General features: G+C 35.5%; 3 protein-coding genes across 8 annotated transcripts; 1 reads left to right on the forward strand and 2 right to left on the reverse strand.

Annotated features, from left to right (window-relative positions):
* Nucleotides 1-3: 3 nt before the first annotated feature.
* LOC103450975 (histidine-containing phosphotransfer protein 1) lies at nt 4-1,835 on the forward strand. The gene is made up of 6 exons (XM_008390386.4): nt 4-326; nt 461-591; nt 733-801; nt 1,170-1,241; nt 1,371-1,443; nt 1,538-1,835. Exons 1-6 carry the CDS (start codon nt 234-236, stop codon nt 1,580-1,582), a joined length of 483 nt encoding a protein of 160 aa, XP_008388608.1. The 5' UTR covers nt 4-233; the 3' UTR covers nt 1,583-1,835.
* A 5,204-nt stretch (nt 1,836-7,039) lies between these two features.
* LOC103451348 (nucleoside hydrolase 3-like) lies at nt 7,040-12,601 on the reverse strand. Its single transcript, XM_029090073.2, has 11 exons — nt 12,180-12,601; nt 11,912-12,091; nt 9,947-10,363; nt 9,699-9,875; nt 9,288-9,572; nt 9,055-9,177; nt 8,729-8,926; nt 8,253-8,506; nt 7,972-8,146; nt 7,577-7,879; nt 7,040-7,398 (listed from the first exon to the last, which is right to left on the reverse strand). The coding sequence occupies exons 1-11, from the start codon at nt 12,357-12,359 to the stop codon at nt 7,156-7,158; spliced, it is 2,535 nt and encodes an 844-aa protein (XP_028945906.1). The 5' UTR covers nt 12,360-12,601; the 3' UTR covers nt 7,040-7,155.
* A 522-nt stretch (nt 12,602-13,123) lies between these two features.
* LOC103430488 (nucleoside hydrolase 3-like) lies at nt 13,124-18,379 on the reverse strand. 6 transcript variants are annotated; one of them, XM_070809378.1, is made up of 13 exons: nt 18,245-18,379; nt 17,747-17,994; nt 17,026-17,205; nt 16,795-16,905; nt 16,331-16,636; nt 16,082-16,258; nt 15,674-15,958; nt 15,439-15,561; nt 15,114-15,311; nt 14,647-14,900; nt 14,347-14,521; nt 13,952-14,254; nt 13,124-13,564 (listed from the first exon to the last, which is right to left on the reverse strand). In XM_070809378.1, exons 2-13 carry the CDS (start codon nt 17,921-17,923, stop codon nt 13,274-13,276), a joined length of 2,580 nt encoding a protein of 859 aa, XP_070665479.1. In that variant the 5' UTR covers nt 17,924-17,994; nt 18,245-18,379; the 3' UTR covers nt 13,124-13,273. The 6 variants fall into 6 exon arrangements, 1 of the variants encoding a protein (XP_070665479.1); XR_011573840.1 differs by lacking the exon at nt 18,245-18,379 and having other exon boundaries at nt 16,082-16,236; nt 17,747-18,038; XR_011573839.1 differs by lacking the exon at nt 18,245-18,379 and having other exon boundaries at nt 15,439-15,574; nt 16,082-16,236; nt 17,747-18,038.
* Between the last annotated feature and the right edge of the window lie 1,326 nt (nt 18,380-19,705).

A 19,705-nucleotide genomic window follows, 5' to 3' on the forward strand; every position in this document is an offset into this window, starting at 1 on the left:
AACGAAAATAGGCTAGCTGGTAGTCAAGTAAGGAATACTAGAAAAGGTGAGTCCATGTACTATATACATCATGTATAGCCCACAAAGGTAGGAATCTTACCTTAGAGCTTCCCTCCTCACTCTCCAAAATAAAAATTTGAGCAACCCCTCCATTGGGTTCTCTTCTATTTAAAGGGGAAGAAAGGGTGCAATGGATTCATAAGATCCTCCAAAAATTCAAATTAAAAAAAAAAATGGATGTTGAAAAGCTTGAGAGTGATGCAATGGATGGTGTTTCTCAGTTGCAGAAGCAGCTGGTTGACTACTCAGCTTCACTCTTTGAGGAGGTCAGTATATATACGTATGTATAGGATGATATATATTTATTTACAGGTGGACTTGTGTGCTTGTTTTTGCAGATTTTTGGGTTGGATTTTCTATTATTTTTGGGTGATAAGTTTGTTTTTTCTTTTGTGTGAAGGCATTTCTGGATGAACAGTTCAACCAACTTCAGCAGCTGCAAGATGAGAATAACCCAGACTTTGTAGTTGAAGTGGTGTCTCTTTTCTTTCAAGATGCTGAGAGGCTTGTTAATGAACTCGCAAAAGCTCTGTAAGAATTCATAGAACTCTCCCATCATTAATATTCAAGTTTTTAATCTTTTTTAAAGTAGTTTTCTTTCCTTGGTAGGGTTTTCTACAGTCAGGATCTCTTCATTCTTTTTTCTTTTATTTTTTAAATTTTTGGGTGCAGAGATCAGCAGTGTGTTAACTATAAATTTGTGGATAAAAGTGTTCACCAATTGAAGGGTAGCAGCTCCAGGTATATATAATATATATGTTGTTTCAATTGAAAAAAAATATATATGAAGTAATTTCCATTAGTTTTATTAGTTTTGATGAAATGAAGATTTAAGTATGACTTAAAAGCTCCATTAATTTGGATGATTTGTTTTTTTAATTTGGAAGGTTTGTCAATTATCATCAAGCAGATATGCCATATATCAGAAAGTATAGTCCAAGTTTTTAAGTTATTTATTTCTTGGAAAATTGGAAGATGGTCATTCTTTCCTACTTTGTTCAACGTGAAGAAATGTACATTGAAAATATAACATTTCCAAAGTATTTCAGTTGTATACGTTTCTTCTTCTGTTGGTGTTTGAGGAAGAAAACTGTTCCTTGAAATAACAGCATTGGTGCTCAGAGAGTTCAGAGGGCATGCATTGCATTCCGGAACTTCTCCGAGGAGCAGAACGTCGAAGGGTAAATAAAATTTAATCTTTCTCTACCATGATTGTAAAAATATTCAGATTTTGAACCCTACTTTAGTAACATTATGAAGATTTGCGTATCTATCTGAAATTTTGAATCATAAATTTAATATTGGTGTAGGTGCGTAAAATGTCTGCAGCAAGTGAAGCATGAGTATTTACTTGTGAAAAATAAACTGGAAAATCTTTTCGAGGTAAGTAGTAGAAATATTTGTTTCATATTATATCAAACCTTTTCCCTAGGTCTCAGTCTCAAAGCCTTGATGTTCTATTTTTGTTCACATGTAGCTGCAGAGACAGGTTGTGGCGGCCGGCAGTTCGCTTCCAAGGTAATGCAAAATGGTGAGATCCAGTGAAGAGGGGAACTTTATGATTAACAGCAGATTAAATAACTGAGGGAAGCGCATTGTGGGGCTGTTGCTAGATATTCAGAAAAGCTATGCTGTTTTTACTTTCTTCTTTTTATTTATCTGATCTCCTATGTGGTTGAGCATCCAAATTACTTGGGGCTCAAAAGGAGTTGAGCTGAGCTGAGCTGAGATCTTATGGCAAATAATGTGAATTAATGAATCTTTCCACCTCTAAATTTGTGGTAGAAGTTTCCTATGCAAATAATACGTTTGTTGTTCGCATAAAAAAAACCAAATGATAATAAGTCACCATCTGCACTTTTTCTCTGATATGGGAGCTAGAGTGGTAAACTTTGAGTACAATCAATAGTAAAAACCAATTTCTCAAATCTAATAACTAATACACTGAAAGTTACTTTTTCATATTTCAAGTAGGATCACCCAAGGGAAAGCCAACATAATAATTCATTTTTTATAGGGAGCTTTAATGAAAAAAGCTTTTTCAAACTTTTTATTAACCAAAAACCATTTACTAACTTTATTTAATAAAAATGACTTAAACTTTAATGAAAAAGGACAAAAACTAGAAAGAATAACCAAAACAAGGAAGCCTCACGTGCAAAATAAGAAATTCATTTTCCATCCATGCCCTTGCCTTCCGTTAGCCCACTTTTGTTATAATTAAACTTTCATTTATTTACAAATATGTCATTGCCTCATTTATTTACAAATATGCCATTTTCTAGAGGATTCGTCCAAAAAAAAAAATCTTTTGCTAGTCGATACCAATTAACCCCGAACATAATTAATTAACTCCAATTCCTCGCCTTGCCTCCCATCAAATAAATTTAAAAAAAAATTAAATTCCACAAATCACTACAAAATAATGAACTTTAGATTCGAAAATGGCATAATTTCACCGAGTGTATCACATTGCACATTCACTTGTATAATCCAAACTTCTACACAAATCACTACAAAATAATGAAGGTTAAGGGAAGATTGGATCAGTGAAACTTAAAGTGCGAGACTGACATCAATGTTTATGATTATGTTATTTTTTTTAAACTAGTTTATGATTATGTTTGGAAGTCTCGTGCAATTGCATTCGATCTATCTCATTATAAAATTGAACTCATGTGTGTGTGTGTGTAGTGTTCCGTTTGAGAAATAGTTAGTGTTTAGTTTACGAAACAGTGATAGTACTAGTATTCGTTTGATAAATAGTCAGTGTTTAGTTTTCGAAATAGTGAGTACTTGTGTTCAGTTTAAGAAATAGTGATAGTACTAATGTTCGGTTTAAGATATAATCAGTGTTTAATTTAAGAAATAATGTTCATTTTAAGAAGTAGTCAATGTTCAGTTAAGAAATAGTGATAATACTAGTGTTCCGTTTGAGAAATAATCAGTGTTTAGTTTACGAAATAGTGACAGTACTAGTGTTCCGTTTAATAAATAATTAGTGTTTAGTTTATGAAACAATGATAGTACTAGTGTTCGTTTGATAAATAATCAATATTTAGTTTACGAAATAGTGATAGTACTATTGTTCCGTTTAAGAAATAGTCAGTGTTTAGTTTATGAAAAAGTGATAGTACTAGTGTTCCGTTTAAGAAATAGTCAGTGTTTAGTTTACGAAGCAATGATAGTACAACATTGATAATACTAGTGTTCCGTTTAAGAAATAATCAGTGTTTAGTTTACGAAATAGTGATAGTTCTAGTGTTTCGTTTAATAAATAGTCAGTGTTTGGTTTACGAAACATTGATAGTACTATTGTTCGTTTGATAAATAGTCAATATTTAGTTTACGAAAAAGCGATAGTACTAGTGTTCCGTTTAAGAAATAGTCAGTGTTTAGTTTACGAAAAAGTGATAGTGCTAGTGTTCCGTTTAAGAAATAATAAGTGTTTAGTTTACGAAATAGTGATAGTACTAATGTTCGTTTGATAAATAGTCAGTGTTTAGTTTACGAAACAGTGATAGTACTTGTGTTCGTTTGATAAATAGTCAATGTTTAGTTTACGAAACAGTGATAGTACTAGTGTTCCATTTAAGAAATAGTCATTGTTTAGTTTACAAAATAGTCATAGTACTAGTGTTCGTTTGATAAATAGTCAGTGTTCGTTTAAGAAAATAATAGAATAATAATAATAATTAAGCATCTTGATCTTAATCAACAAGCATATGATAATAATTGATCATATTGTAAGTAGGGTCAACATAATCAAGAAATGACTTTATAGGGACCCTCGTTCCATTCAGCTTTACCTTCACTGCCTTTCCAAGGCATTGTTTCGCACCGAGCTAATTTCAATCCGACTGAAAGTGCTCCAGATGCTGCTGGATTCGCAACTGCATCATAGTGGGTTGTATCACCTCTAATCTACTGACACATTTGCACTCTTTTCTTTTGTTTTTTAATATCTCTCTATAGATATAATACTAATATTATGTGTGCAACTACTCCAACATATGCCTGCATTGTGACTGACGGGTAGGAAGAGAGATGAAAATTTCAGAAGTGGTGATCGCTATTTATAGATGTGGAGGTCGGCTACAAACCTACTAAGGCTTAGTAGTCAAGTACTTAGCAGCCAAGTAAATATGTCGATAAATGTAGGGTAAATGATTAGGCTTGTGAAGGTATTTGTGTTAACAATATGCCAGCATAATCATCTAAGGAAATTGACACATGCATGAAAACGTGTCAATTAACTAGCAACAGCATTGAACAAATGTTGGCACGTTTTGTGTAGGTCTCGCCTCCAAGCTTGCTAGACTTATCCATCCTGCGAATTTACATTAAGCACTTAAGCCACCTAGCTTGTTAGCAGTGCAGGTTTCAAACTGAAATAGGGGAGATTACCTATTACCTGATCCCAATGGATCGCTACTCTACACATACACATGCATACCTCCATACGTATACAAAATATAGACACGTAACAAACATAAAACAAAAGATATTTAATACGTTATGTATTTTTTGAAAACGGAAAACGAAAACTGGCGGGGAAAGAAGAGCCACAACAAAGTCCGATAAAAACCAGCAAAGAGAATCAAACTCAGTTGAAGTCGAAATTAGAGGCACCATCGGCAATGCTATTATATTCAACCCCAGATTCAAATCCATGGCCGCGGTGGCCGATTGGGACGTAGAGAGCCTTCTAATTGCAAGCCGGGTGGTCGACGATACAGCGGAGAGAGATTTTAAACACAGGAGACGCTCTGTCTTGGACTCCAAGACCCCACCCACCAATTCATCAAGAAGCTATCAAATAATATGGATTATTCAATCTTTCTTGAAAATTATCTTATTCATCCCGTTTGGATTGAACGATTTGGATTTGAATTTTGAATCTTTTGCTTTTTCTGGTTCAGAGTTGGAATTGGAATTGCCAAGATTGAAGGAGATTTGAGGTTATGGATGGTAAACGAACATTAAATTGCAGTCAGGGGCAAAATAGAAAATTCATTGCTTAGGTCATTTTAATTGGGCTAGTTTAGTATTGGGCTTTGTCCTAACCATTAAATAAAGTTAGTACATGGTTTTTGGTTAATATTCAAAGTTTTCAAGCCCTTATCATTAGTTTTCCTTTTTTTATAAGATATAATCTAAACTAATTTAGTTTACAAAAAGGAAAAGGTAAGGTGGGGAACTCAAACTTTTTTTTAACAAACAATATTATTTATACTAAGGGGTACGAGAGTGGGTTAATCCTCACAATAGGCTAGTAATGTGGTTCAAATTCATTTTTGACGAAAATCGAATCTAAGATCTCTCATTTACCAGTAAAGAGAAACATCACTAAGTGGCACATGAAGAATTCAAACTTAAATGTATAGAGACAGACACATTACCTCAATCGATCTATTGAATTACCCTAAATCTTAAGAAAAAAAAAACACAATGATTTGTGGTTGTGGAAATTTATGAGGAAGTTTTCATCATTATGAAAGAGGGTATTGTGCCACATTATCATAAGTTTGATAAAGACGTTTCTTTTTCTTTTCAATGTTTCCATCAAAAAGAGGAAATTGGTGGCTTCTCTGCCAAAAACTATTGGAGCACTCCTCTCATATATTTACCCAAACAAATTAGAAGAGAAAAACTTAAGATTATTCTATAATTTAAGAAAAACTTAATAACCTCGGTTCTATAATATTTTTGGCAGGTCCTAACTCGTGGATAATTTGTTAAACTAATAATTTACTAAATTTATAAAATAAACATTATCAAAAAATATATATATATATATTTAAATAGATCCCACGTACTATACAACTTAATAATTTCCAGATACATAATGTTTATGCTTTGTCTATGAGACTTTCTTAAAATATGACTCAGTCATTATTTGTTTCTTCTTGGAAATTGATGTCACCTTGGATCTCAAAAGTTGGAATAATATAGTACATTGAACAATGTACAATCTATTTTTTAAAAGAAAAAAAGTAAATTTATGAATTTTACTTGATTAAACAAATATATAGAATTGTTAGTTTGTAAAATGAAAAACTAAATACAATGTATAATATTTAAATATAAATAAAACTATCTTGAATTGATAAATCAATAAGTTATTAGTCAATCTATAAATTAAATTATTAATTTGTCGGTTATTTAATATTCCACTAAATTAATAGATTTCTTGACCCCAAGGCTAGTAATTTATAAAAGTTGATCTGTATAAGGTCAAGTTACACTCAAATATTTTAATGAGGCGTGGGATAATCTCAGGACACTCTGGATGGAGAGCAGTGTGGAAACAAATGCCATTAATTATATATTACATATACATGCATGCTGTAGTGCCAAAGTATCTTCTATATATGATTTTGTGCTCCTTGGTCCAACTGTATCTAATATTTTTGTATTTTTATTTTTCCATGTTCCAAAGATGAACCACTTTTTTCTTCCTTCTTATTTATATTTTAAATAAAATGAGGTACGGATAGCCACCTCTAAACGTTGACAACTATGCACCTACATTTGAAGGGCAAGTAGTAGGCATATATTATGAACTCAACATATCCATATAATTCCATGATTCCAATCCTTATTCATGATTTGGTCGAGTAGGATGATAGAGATATCTTCCAACTATTGAACCTGGCTTTAACCAAGTGAACTAAAACGATGTGCTATCTTCTCTACACATAACATCAAATTTCTCTTCTTGTAGTTTAAATTAGATTATTAAATATCATCTTAATCAAATAAGGGAAAACGAAGGGGGCGTGAATGAAAAATGAGAGTTACAAAGGAGGGTAATTATTATAGGTGCAGGCTTAGAGAAAGAACTCTTGTCGAAAATGACTCACATAAAACGGTAAAGTCAAGATTGAGAAAATGGAGAAAGAGCATTCTCAAGCTTATAACTTTCCTTTTAGTTTTTCTTCACTGTCAAACAAAAATGGCTGAGAAAGGTCAACAATGTAACAAAACAAGTTTCAATTATCAAGGTAAAACATCATCAGTTGGGCAGATGATTAATTTATCATTACAATTTGGTTGGGGACCCAATAATCTTTTTTTCCACAACAAAGCTTGCTACGAAGCAGACTGCTTTTGTTCACCTAATATGTTAGCAAATTCTTCATGATATGCCTTTGGATTTACACTGCTCAGTATCTTCACCATCTTTGATTGATGTTCATCGACCAGTAGCTGCCCGATTACCGATACATCTCCCACGGCCACCACCTTGAGGGGCATAAATTTAAAGGTTGGGTTTAGTTGAGGATGACTGTTACCCAAGATTACGGCACCAATGATTTCCCCTAGAAATGTATCCTGTGAAAGTAGTGACAGAACTGAAACAATGTAAGTTCATCGACAAAGTGTCATGCATTGAAGATAATACTCCCATTCCGGAACTATAGAAACTTGAATTGAATCAGATGGAATAATTAACAGAACAGGATTAAAAAGAATTTTCTTTAGATACATAGCTGTGTTTGTGGAAATTTACCATGTGACGGTATCTGTCATGCTTCTGCTTCAGTTTCCATAACCTTGAAAGTAGATCCCGGGCAAATACAGCTTCAGGAGTCGTATCTGTTAGATTTAATTTATCAAGAATATTCTGGAAGGAACTGACTTGCTTCTGTATCCCCAATGAAATCAATGTTATGTTCAGTTTCGAATCTAAAACTGCTTTTGCTGCCAATGGGTCAAGAAACATGTTGAATTCCGCATATTTGTTTGAAGGAACAGTGAACAGATTCCCTTGCTCGTTACCATGGCGAATGTGTCCCCCAACAATATATACATCCTGCAGGGAAATTATAACAATGAAAATGTCAATCAAATATAAAAGCAAGACATACAAATTCAGGCTTAATCTTCCAAAGCAACGACATTTGCCTGGACCATTGAGTCTGCGTTCTCAGAAAGAAGGATTTCGGCTAAATTTGTCAAAGGTCCATTGGTCAACAAAGTAATCTTGGATCCTGGATCGAGTGATTTTACAATGGACTTCCAAACATCTATTGCAGTTGGCTGTCCAAGTCCGGGGAATTCCTTGGTTGCTAGTCTGTATCTGAAATGGACACAAAGAAGCCATATATTAAATATGCCTATCATGCACCTAAATTCTTAAACAACATCATAACTAGATGTCTGCTAAGTTAAATAGACAGTACTACCTCCTAGGACTACGAGGTAAGGCACGAGCAAATCCATAGAGTGTGTCAGAGTCCAAGGAGCCACCACTACCCTGAGGAATAGAACTGATGTACGTGCAGTCTCCGAGAGAAGAGAAAGATGAATAAGATTGACCAACTGCAAATACATTTCCAAGACCAACAGGAATATCATCACGGCCCATCATATGCAGTATGTCATAAACAACATCTATGGTTGCAGCGGTTGCCCACCCATTAGCGTTAACTAGTATTCCCTGGAAACATCATTTTGTATTAGTAAGAGCTATATCTTCAAAGGCATGTATGTCGAAGCCGGAAGCTAATAGCAAAGTCACAACATATAGATACTATTGATTGTATTCAAAGTGTGTAATTGCTAGCATGCCATCCTACAAAACTACTCAGTTAGGCTATTCATTTGTATTAGTGCATGTGTAGCACCAAACCTGGCAAAGCTTACAAAGGCAGTATCGTACCTTGAGGTTAATCCGTTCCACAGGTAATTTTAGGAGATATAGAAGAGCTAGGAAATCCCCGGCACTCATATCCATATCGAAGACTAGGTTTTTTCCCATCAATTTCTTTCCAAAATCTGGTTTTCGAAGTGCACTCTCGTGGAGTGGAAGCTGCGTTCTAATGTTCGGCCGTCCAGTTTTCTTAGGTCGATTTATAACCTGCATTTGACACAATTATGGAAGATCTTATGCTGAATCAAATACGAAGGTAAAAAGGTTCTCTAACAAAATTTTGTATGTCATAACTGAAAGGACCTAAAATTGATAGATTTTAATCATAAACTTACATCCAAGAAATTGTCGTTGAAATCTTTGACACGAGTACTGTTACTGTCATGATCTCGCTTAGCTTCTGTTGCAACAAGTACGGTAACTGCTTCCGCACCAGCAGTCTCCTTTGTGTAACCATCCTATTAGCATTGTCTAAACTCCAGTTAGTTGTTACAACTTAAAAGCCAGAGTTATCAAGAAATAAATAAACGTATAACAAAGAAACTGGTGCATTAACTAGAAAGCATACCTGACATTTTCCCTTCCCCTCTTTGACAAGGCAAAACGGATCTTCCATTCCCATCTGAACATGACCACTATGCACCCCTTTCTTCTGTACACCGAACTTTGGGATCAAACGTCCATCAATGAGAGGGTTTGAGCCGTCTGATATTCCATAAGGTATATTCGAAGTAATCACTGTGAGGTTCATGTACTCCAATTTGGCAAATTCATTTTCTTTGTCATCTCTCTCTGAACTACGCATTTGAGATAACGCTACACCAACCATAAAAGAATCCCACATGCAAAATTGCTGCGAAATTGTCAATAACTCATGAATATATATCAGAGGTAGACATTCAACTTAATATTAAGAAGCAGTGAATAATTACAGAATTTTAGCTCATGCATAGAAGAACAAGATATCATAGGAAACTACCTTATAAAATTCATCATTTGGCCATGTATCACGAACCATTTTCAAGGACTGGAAGCTATATTGTGCCTCATATGTATCCTGTTTCTGCTCAAATGCTTTGAAAAATGGCTCATCTAGAGGAATCGTTCTTGTTGCATCCAGAGGAACAAGCGTGACTGGAATGCCAGAATGCAATACCTGATATGTAAATTACATTACCAATATTGTATTTTAACTAGGCATAGAATGGCCATCAAACAACTATATACCGTGTACGCAGCAAAAGGATCTCCAAATATATTGAACTCAGCGTATGGATTGATGTCTTGTCGAAACAGATTACCAATGTCACCACACAGCACTGAAGTTGCATTTTCGGAGCAGTTTGATCTGACAGCACCTCCCATGGCATATATATGCTCAATATTTTTCTTCAGACTAGGATTCGTCATAAGAAAAACGGCTAAATTTGAGTGGGTTCCCATAATAAGCACAGTGATAGGACCTGCAGATATTGCATCTTTCATCACTTGTTGAGCTGTAGGTTGTTGAAGTGGTACATATTTCTTGTCACCCTGGGGAAGTAAAGCCCTGCGTACGCCGTAGTTTGTATTTATATCTAGGTGACCATGTTGGCCTGGCGGTACTGCCTGCTTGTATCTGCAACCGCCGGCTGTGGAGTCGCCCTGTAATCAAGTGCAACCATTGTATGAATGTTATATCAAATGTTGGCGCTTGAGGGTTTCTCTGAAGCGCGATATGCAGAAGAAATTTTGGCTAACGAAAATTCATCACAAGCTTTGTTAGTTCAGGAAAAATTTTGGGCTACAAAAGGTAAGATAAAATGGGCTACAAAGAAGAGATTTTTCAGTGTGACCAGAACACGGGGTGTTACACCACGTGAATTTATATAAGTGGTGGGATATGTGCGTTAAAACATTAATAATTTAAAAAATATAATTTCTCACCACTTATATAGACACACGTGGTGTACCACCCATGTTCTAGTAACAAGAAAAAATTCTCCCTACACAAGGAGACCGGAACACCAATTATTTTCATACACTTGTTCTCATATATCTTCTCTTCGTATCGATAATGATCTACTTGATGATCCCAATATCTTGCGTAGTAACATAATTGGTCACTTTACTATGGCATTGACGGATGATGGTGTTATGTGTGATACGGGTCTTGTTGAAAGATTAATTCGTTCACTAGCGTCAAAATTAGAAAATTCTTCTTTGCTTGCTATCTCGTCTTGGATCTATTTTGCCAAAAAAGAAAGAATTTGATGGAGACCTCAATCATAGAATACAAGTTGGATGGATGAAGGGGAAGAGTACATTAGGTGTGTTGTGCGACCGTTGTATGCCATTAAAGCTCAAAGGAAAATTTTACAGGACAGTAATAAGGCCAGCAATGCTTTATGACACGGAATGTTGGCGGTGAAGCATTAACACATACACAAAATGAGTGTAGTGGAGATGAGAATGCTTCGTTGGATGTGTGGGCACAAGAGAAATGATAAGATTAGGAACGAAGATATCCAAGGTAAATTAGGAGTAGCTTGAAGATAAGATGAGAGAAAATCGGTTAAGGTGGTCTGGACACATGAAACGAAGACTTGCAGAGATGCTCTAGTTAAAAGATGTGATTACGAGACAAAGGTTCAGGGCCAAAGAAGTAGAAGAATACTTAGGAAAACTTGGAAACAGACTCTAAAAAAAGACTTGGACTACTTGGACCTAACCAAAAACTTGACACAAAACCAAGTGTAGTGACGTTCTAGAATTCATATAGCCAACCATACTTAGTGAGATAAGACTTTGTTGTTGTTGTTGCTGCTTGCTATTTCGTCTTCTCAAACCATCAAAGACGTACTTTCTATGAAAGCAGATAGTGCTCCAAGCCCTGATGGTTACACTAGTCAATTTTTTCAAGCTTGTTGGGATTTTGTTGGCATAGAGGTTCTTGTATCTTTATTTTGTCTTCTTCAATACAACACAGTAATATCTTTTTCTATGATAGTAACGCTGGAGTGGAAGTGACATTATTGTTTTAATTAAATATATATATATATATATATATATATACAACACGGTAATATCTTTTTCTATGATAGTAACGCTGGAGTGGAAGTGACATTATTGTTTTAATTAAAAAATAATATATATATGTAGCTAGGTATATATCTCAAATGTTGATCACTTCTTAACTAAACACACACAAACCTGGTCAATAAGAGGAAGATATCCCCCAACATTTGGAAGGATGGTTCCATTAGGCAAAATGCCACCTTCACCTCCAACACCAACAGGAATGTCGTTGCGATCCATCATAGCAAGAATGTCGTATAAATAATTTACAGCGTGCCCAGCGTCACTCCATCCATTTACATTTACACTAATAGCCTGCAGCAAAAATTAAGTTATGCTCTAGTTAGACAATAGCTTAGCCAACAAGGTACAAATGTTACTCAGAGGAAATTAAAAAGAACACCGTCAAGTCGAATTCTGTCTTGCTTTGCTTCAAGAGATATAAGAGAGCAAGAACATCATCTGTATCCACGTCTGTATCGACAAGAATCCGGCGAGGTTGTGCTTCGACGGGATTTAGCAGAACTCGGAAACATCCGATTACAGTAAGCATCCAAAGCACTCTTCCGAACATCATTGTCATAGTATTGTCAACACACTATGAACAGAACAGAGAAAAGAGAAGGTGCAGTTTTATAGATTTCAAATAACTGAATACTATTGAATCATTTGAAATTCATGTGTCTATTTCTGCACAGATATTAATTTAATTCATTTCTAACACATATTCACGCATTTTGGCAATAAGTAGCAACAAAAATGCCTAAATAGGAATCGAATCCAACATAAAAAGGGCAATATTTTTGTCTATAAAATGGAGAGAATTATCACTAGACTAGTTATGCCAATGAATTAGTGCAGCCCATCTATTCATGCGGACAAAGTAGCATTTACCGACATGAATTACTGCGATTAAATTCATGCACGAGGAAGTTCATGCATTGTATTAGAGAGTAATTTTGGCTTTAATAATATTCCATGTACGTACTAGGAATATATACGAGTCTTCATAAGGATATGGTATTAGGCTCGTTCTGTTGGGATTAGTTGGGTTCTTGCATCACATTAATTTGTGTGATGAGTTCAATGCATGGAAAGGGAGATCAAACATATAAATACTTGTAGAGAATCACAAAACCAGGCAAAAACAAGATAAAACGCTCAAACATCTGCAAATTTTAAAAGTAAACGGATCTTGGTGGTATGTGGTTCTCTTCGAATTTTCAGTCTTGTTCAATTTATGTTGCATCATCTATTAGGTTTTTTCTACGTCTCATGAGTTCTCGCTCGACACAAAATAAGAAAACTAAGATTCTATGGAACGCAATTTTTTTTTATAGCAGAAAATTTTGAAAATCAGAGTTGTGTTCTTCCGATAAATTATTGTGATATGCATAAAATCACACCCAAAAATGGAAGAGAAAATGATTAACAATGTAACTAGACACATGATAATTGTCAAGCAAAAACATCACCAGCTGGGCAGATTTATCATTACTATTTCGTTGGGCACCCGATAATTTTTTTTTCCTCAACAAAGCTTGCTACAACAGCAAACTTCTTTTGTTCACCTAATTTGTTAGCAAATTCTTCATGATATGCCTCTGGATTTACACTGCTCAGTATCTTCACCATCTTTGATTGATGTTCATCAACAAGTAGCTGCCCGATCACCGATACATCTCCCTCAGCCACCACCTTGAGGGGCATAAACTTAAAGGTTGGGTTTAGTTGAGGATGACTGCTACCCAAGATTACGGCACCAAGGATTTCCCCTAGATATGTATCCTGTGAAAGTGTGAAGTGACAGAGTGGAAACAATGTAAGTTCATCGACAAAGTGTCATGCATTGAATGAAGAACCCTAGCACTTTGTGCATTTCAAGTCTATCAAAATAATTATCATCCATCTTAAACTGTCATTTAACTTTAGTTTACCGTAATTGTAATCTATCCTACAGTAATTGTCTGCCAGCTCCAAGGATTTGTGTTGAAACCGCAAGTTTTAATATTTCATATATTTTGCATTCTTGAATAAGAAAATTAACCATCAAGTATTTGAAGATAATACTCCCAATCCAGGACTATAGAAACTTGAATTCAATCAGATGGAAAAATTAACAGAACAGGATAAAAAGAATTTTCTTTGCATACGTAGCTGAGTGTGGAAGTTTACCATGTGAAGGTATCTATGATGCTTCTGTTTCAGTTTCCATAGCCTTGAAAGCAGATGCTGGGCAAATACAGCTTCAGGAGTCGAATCTGTTAGCTTTAATTTATCAAGAATATTCTGAAAGGAACTGACTTGCTTCTGTATCCCCAATGGAATCAATGTTATGTTCAGTTTCGAATCAAAAACTGCTTTTGCAGCCAAAGGGTCAAGAAACATGTTGAATTCTGCATATTTGTTTGAAGGAACAGTAAACAGATTTCCTTGCTCGTTATCATGGCGAATGTGTCCCCCAACAATATATACATCCTGCAGGGAAATCATAACAACGAAAATGTCAATCCAATATAATGGCATGACATACAAATTGACGCTTAATTTTCCAAAGCGACGACATTTACCTGGACCACTGAGTCTGTGTTCTCAGAAAGAATGATTTCGGCTAAATTTGTCAAAGGCCCATTGGTCAACAAAGTAATCTTGGATCCTGGATCGAGTGATTTTACAATGGACCTCCAAACATCTAGTGCAGTTGGCTGTCCAAGTCCGGGGAATTCCTTGGTTGCTAGTCCGTATCTGAAATAGTCATAAAGAAGTGATATCATAAAGGGATCCTATAATAAATCTGCCTATCAGGCACATAGATTAGTATACAACATCATAGCAACGAGATGTCTGCTAGTTTAAATAGACAGTGCTACCTCCTAGGACTACTAGGTAAGGCACGAGCAAATCCATAGAGTGTGTCAGAGTCCAAGGAGCCACCACTACCCTGAGGAATGGAACTGATGTACGTGCAGTCTCCAAGAGAAGTGAAAGATAAATAAGATTGCCCAACTGCAAATACATTTCCTAGACCAACTGGAATATCATCACGGCCCATCATATGCAGTATGTCGTAAACAACGTCTATGGTTGCAGCGGTTGCCCACCCATTAGCACTAACAAGTATTCCCTGGAAACATCATTTTGTATTAGTAAGAGCTTTATCTTCATTCTTCAAAGGCATGTATGTCGAACCCGGAAGCTAGTAGCAAAGTCACAACATATAGTTGTATTCAAATTGTGTAATTTCTAGCATGCTGCCCTACAATGCTACTCAGTTAGGCTATTCATTTGAATTAGTGCATGTGTAGCACTAAACCTCACAAAGCTTACGGTATCGTACCTTGAGGTTGATCCTTTCCACAGGTAATTTTAGGAGATATAGAAGAACTACAAAGTCCCCAGCACTCATATCCATATCAAATACTAGAGCTTTACCCATCAATTTCTTTCCGAAATCTGGTTTGTGAAGTACACTCTCGTGGAGTGGAAGCTGTGTTCTAATATTCGGCCGTTCAGTTTTCTTAGGTCGATTTATAACCTGCATTTGACACAATTATGGAGGTTATCATTCTGAATCAAGTACAAAGGGGAAAAATTTCTCCAACAAACTTTTGTATGTCATAACTGAAAGGACCTAAAATTGATAATTTTAATCATATACTTACATCCAAGAAACTGTCGTAGAAATATTTGGCACGAGTACTGTTACTGTCATGATCTCGCTTAGCTCCTGTTGCAACAAGTACGCTAACTGCTTCCGCACCAGTTGTCTCCTTTGTGTAACCATCCTATTAGCTTTGTCTAAACTTCAGTTAGTTGTTACAACTTAAAAAGGCATAGAGTTATCAAGAAATCAATAAACGTATAACAAAGAAACTGGTGTAGTAACTGAAAGCATACCTGACATTTTCCTTTCCCCTCTTTGACGAGGCAAAACGGGTCTTCCATTCCCATCTGAACATGACCACTATGCACCCCATTCTTCTGTACGCCAAACTTTGGGATCAAACGCCCATCGATGAGAGGGTTTGAGCCGTCAGATATTCCATAAGGTCTGTTTGAAGTAATCACTGTGAGGTTCATGTACACAAATTTAGCAAATTCATTTTCTCTGTGATCTCTCTCTAAACTACGCATTTGAGATAACGCTGCACCAACCATAAAAGCATCCCAGATGCAAAATTCCTGCGAAATAGTCAATAACTCATGAATAGACATCAGAGGTAGACATTCATCTTAATATTAAGAATCATTGCATAATTGCAGATTTTTAGCTCATACATAGAAGAAGATATCATAGGAAACTACCTTATAAAATTCATCGTTCGACCATGTATCACGAACCATTTTCAAGGACTGGAAGCAATATTGTGCCTCAAACGTATCCTGTTTCTGCTCAAATGCTTTGAAAAAGGGCTCATCTAGAGGAATCGTTCTTGTTGCATCCAGAGGAACGAGCGTAACTGGAATACCAGAATGCAATACCTGATATGCCCATAATCAATACCAATATTGTACTTTAACTGAGCACAGAATGACCATCAAACAACTATATACCGTGTATGCAGCAAAAGGATCTCCAAAGATATTGTACTCTCCATACGGGTCGCTGTCTTGTCGAAACAGATTACCAATGTCACCGCACAGCACTGAAGAGGCATTTCCGGAGCAAGTTGATCTGACAGCACCTCCCATGGCATATATATGCTTAACATTTTTCTTTAATTGAGGATTCGTCATAAGAAAAATGGCAAAATTCGTCTGAATACCCATAAGAAACACAGTGATGGGACCTGCAGATATCGCGTCTTTCATCACTTGCTGAGCTGTAGGTTGCTGAAGCGGTACATATTTTCTGTTACCCTGTTCATGTAATCACAGAAATAAATACATATATATATAGATATATATTGCTAGATATAACATGACGTTACCTGAGTTTATATAATGATTGCCTAGTTCAACAAACTCTAAACTGTAAAACTAAATCAGGAAAGCAAAATTGGGCTACGATTTGGCACCTTAGGAAGTAAAGCCTTGCGTAAGCCATAGTTTGTATTTACATCTAGACGACCACTTTGGCCCGGTGGTATTGATTGCCTGTATCTACAGCCACCTGCAGTGGACGGTCCCTTTAAACAAAACCCAAAGTTTGGCATGACTGTGACATTCAAACTTATAACAAGCCGTTAAAGTAAATAATCGGTAAACTAGTTTGCTTGAAGTTGAACAATTTTCGGCTATACACACACCTGGTCAATAATAGGAAGATAACCTCCAACATTAGGCTGGATTGTATCATTTGGCAAAATACCACCTTCACCTCCAACACCAACCGGAATGTCATCACGATCCATCACAGAAAGAATGTCATATATATAATTAACAGCGTGCCCTGCATCGTTCCATCCATTTGTATTAATAGTAATTGCCTGCACAAACCTCAATTACCTTACAATCCATCACCATTGACATATAGTTTATACAAAATAGCACATCGTGACCTTTCTTTGGCCAGCAACAGTTTTCCAAAGTGAAATCAACTGTTACTGCCGTTAATTATGGGTCCGTTTGGCAGTGTTTCTAGACGGGCTAAAATCACTTTCTGACAACCAAAAACGCTTATGACTGCAATTGGCAGAGCAAAGTTAAAAGTGATATATGAGTCGTATAAGTGTTTCCTGAACAAGCACATGCACTTCCAACTGCTTTTTTCAGAAAGAACTTGGACTAATAACAAAATTTTCAATTTAGAAGCAATACTATCAAAATTCAAAAACGCTTATGGAAAAAGTGCTTCCTACATAACCAGTTCCAAACAAACCCAACAATTATCTTCAACTTAACATGAATTATCAAATTCAGTCTACAGTGAAGTGCACCAATTCTGTGTGAAGCTTAAAGAATCAAAATTTACAACATTTCTAGGACGAAAAATTGATGAAATGCAGGAAAAGGAGAAGAAGATGAAACCTTTAAGTCGAATTCCGTCTTGTTTTGCTTCAAGAGATAAAAGAAAGCAAGAACATCGTCAACGTTCACATCTGTATCTACCAGAATCCGGTGAGGGTGAGCTTCCACTGGGTTTAGCTGCACAACTCCAAGCCATCCAATCAAAGTCAGCATCCAAACAGCTCTTCCCACCATCATCGTCCTCTTCAATGTGATATCCCGGTTCCAATTCCAAGTGGGGAAGATGCAAGTTCAACTTACCAGCTTGACTTTTTAAGTCCAATCAAAAACATTAAAATACTAGTTTTTAGTTTTCCGTAAACAAAATTTTGGACAGGATCTTAACTTTTTATTATTTATTAGAGAATGTTTTTCTCACTATCCTCGATTGATGTGATGTTTATTACATTATTTATTACTGTTAAATAAGTTTAAATTTCAAAATTTGTCTAATGAACAAACAAAAATTTCAAAATTTAAATACATTCTACAAAAAATAACTTAAATGATGAGCATTACCACTCCTTGAAGATAGTGAACTGGTCACCATGCAAATCTCGAGACACGCTGCAACACGACCCGACATCACTTGGCAAACCAGATTAATAGCACTCAACATTATGTGTCAATGGACTCGTTTGGAAGCTATGCAACATCACTCGGCAGCTGACAACATGCCCACTAAGTATTTGACAAAATGCTCCCAAAAAAAATAAAAGAAAAAGAATTTGGCAGGCTTAGGGCACTATTTCCGTCTAACTCTTGATTTTACTTTGAATTGTTCAGTTTAAAATTGTTAAAAAGAAAAATTAAAAGTGAAAGGTAATGTGCAAAAAAATAATTTCCTTAAACTATATCTGAATTTGAAAAAAAAAAATTAAAATGTCCTTAATTAAAAATATGGTAAATAGAACAGCGCTTATTATACACAAAGAATACTGCATGCATGGATCCCGTGATCTTTTGTTTAAGGGTGGATGGCACCACTTTATATATATACAGTGTTTTAAAAAAGGGCTTAGGCGGCGCCTAGGTGCTAGGCGGTGAAGACCCTTCATGATTTAGGGCAAATCGTTTCGAAAAATCGGTCTACAGCTAGGCGGTCCTCGGCGGATTTGGTTTTTTTATTTATGAATTGTTTGCTTTTTTATTTTTTAGTTTCATGGTGGTATACTTATGGAAATGGTGTACCTAATTTGCAAAGTATAGATTGACTACAAGTTCATCCAATTGTGATTTTGAGAACTTTTGGGGGGGATACATACAAAAAAAAAAAAAAAAAAAAAAACTAGATACAACAGCGTTAAATAGTTTAGTCTATGTCCAATCCAATGCAAGGATCATAAACAAAAAGAATTTAGTATATCATCCAAGAATACTCCTCATTATGATTATATGCTTACTATTTTTTAAATATTGAACTTGTTGGATGGATGTACTTTTTGTATTATTATACTTTTATTTTTGCATTTTGTCATTCTTTTATTATTCATACAAGTTTAGTTTTTTAAAAGTGTAAATAGACACTTATTTACAAGATATATGATAAATTTATATAAATCCGTCTAAACCGCCTAGGCCAGGCCCCGTCTAACCGTCTATGCACTAAACTCCTGCCCGCCGCTCAACTAGCGTTTAACATTTTTTTAGAACCTTGTATATAGATATCAACCATGTGCTGCATAAGATGAACAAATAATTGTTTTGCCAATTTTAAATTTATATTTCAGAATTCCCAAATGCTATGGGGTGTTCAACGATGGGGATATTGTAGGGGTTGCCAAACTTTATAATGAACAAAATTCATGCACAAGGAAGTCTGTGCATTGTATTAGAAAGTAATTTTGGATTTTAATAATGTTTCACGTACGTACTAGGAATTTCGAAGAGTCATCATAAGTATTGGTATTAGGTTCATTGTGTTGGGACAAATTGAGTTCATGCATCACGTTAATTTGTGTGGTGAGTACCTTTTGCGGA

Source organism: Malus domestica, chromosome 12, assembly GCF_042453785.1.
Source record: "Malus domestica chromosome 12, GDT2T_hap1".
Taxonomy (NCBI): Eukaryota; Viridiplantae; Streptophyta; class Magnoliopsida; order Rosales; family Rosaceae; genus Malus; species Malus domestica.

What these genes read in the sequence shown, in the direction of transcription:
- LOC103450975 (XM_008390386.4), top strand. Translation starts at nt 234, where the DNA reads ATGGATGTTGAAAAGCTTGAGAGTGATGCAATGGATGGTGTTTCTCAG. An exon ending in TTGAAGGGTAGCAGCTCCAG is followed by an intron (nt 802 to 1,169) that starts GTATATATAATA and finishes TTGAAATAACAG; the next exon opens with CATTGGTGCTCAGAGAGTTC. An exon ending in AACTGGAAAATCTTTTCGAG is followed by an intron (nt 1,444 to 1,537) that starts GTAAGTAGTAGA and finishes GTTCACATGTAG; the next exon opens with CTGCAGAGACAGGTTGTGGC.
- LOC103451348 (XM_029090073.2), bottom strand. Translation starts at nt 12,359, where the DNA reads ATGACAATGATGTTCGGAAGAGTGCTTTGGATGCTTACTGTAATCGGA. An exon ending in AGACAGAATTCGACTTGACG is followed by an intron (nt 12,092 to 12,179) that starts GTGTTCTTTTTA and finishes TTTTTGCTGCAG; the next exon opens with GCTATTAGTGTAAATGTAAA. An exon ending in ATCTTCCTCTTATTGACCAG is followed by an intron (nt 10,364 to 11,911) that starts GTTTGTGTGTGT and finishes ACTTGATTACAG; the next exon opens with GGCGACTCCACAGCCGGCGG.
- LOC103430488 (XM_070809378.1), bottom strand. Translation starts at nt 17,923, where the DNA reads ATGATGGTGGGAAGAGCTGTTTGGATGCTGACTTTGATTGGATGGCTT. An exon ending in AGACGGAATTCGACTTAAAG is followed by an intron (nt 17,206 to 17,746) that starts GTTTCATCTTCT and finishes AGGTTTGTGCAG; the next exon opens with GCAATTACTATTAATACAAA. An exon ending in TGGAAAGGATCAACCTCAAG is followed by an intron (nt 14,901 to 15,113) that starts GTACGATACCGT and finishes TGATGTTTCCAG; the next exon opens with GGAATACTTGTTAGTGCTAA.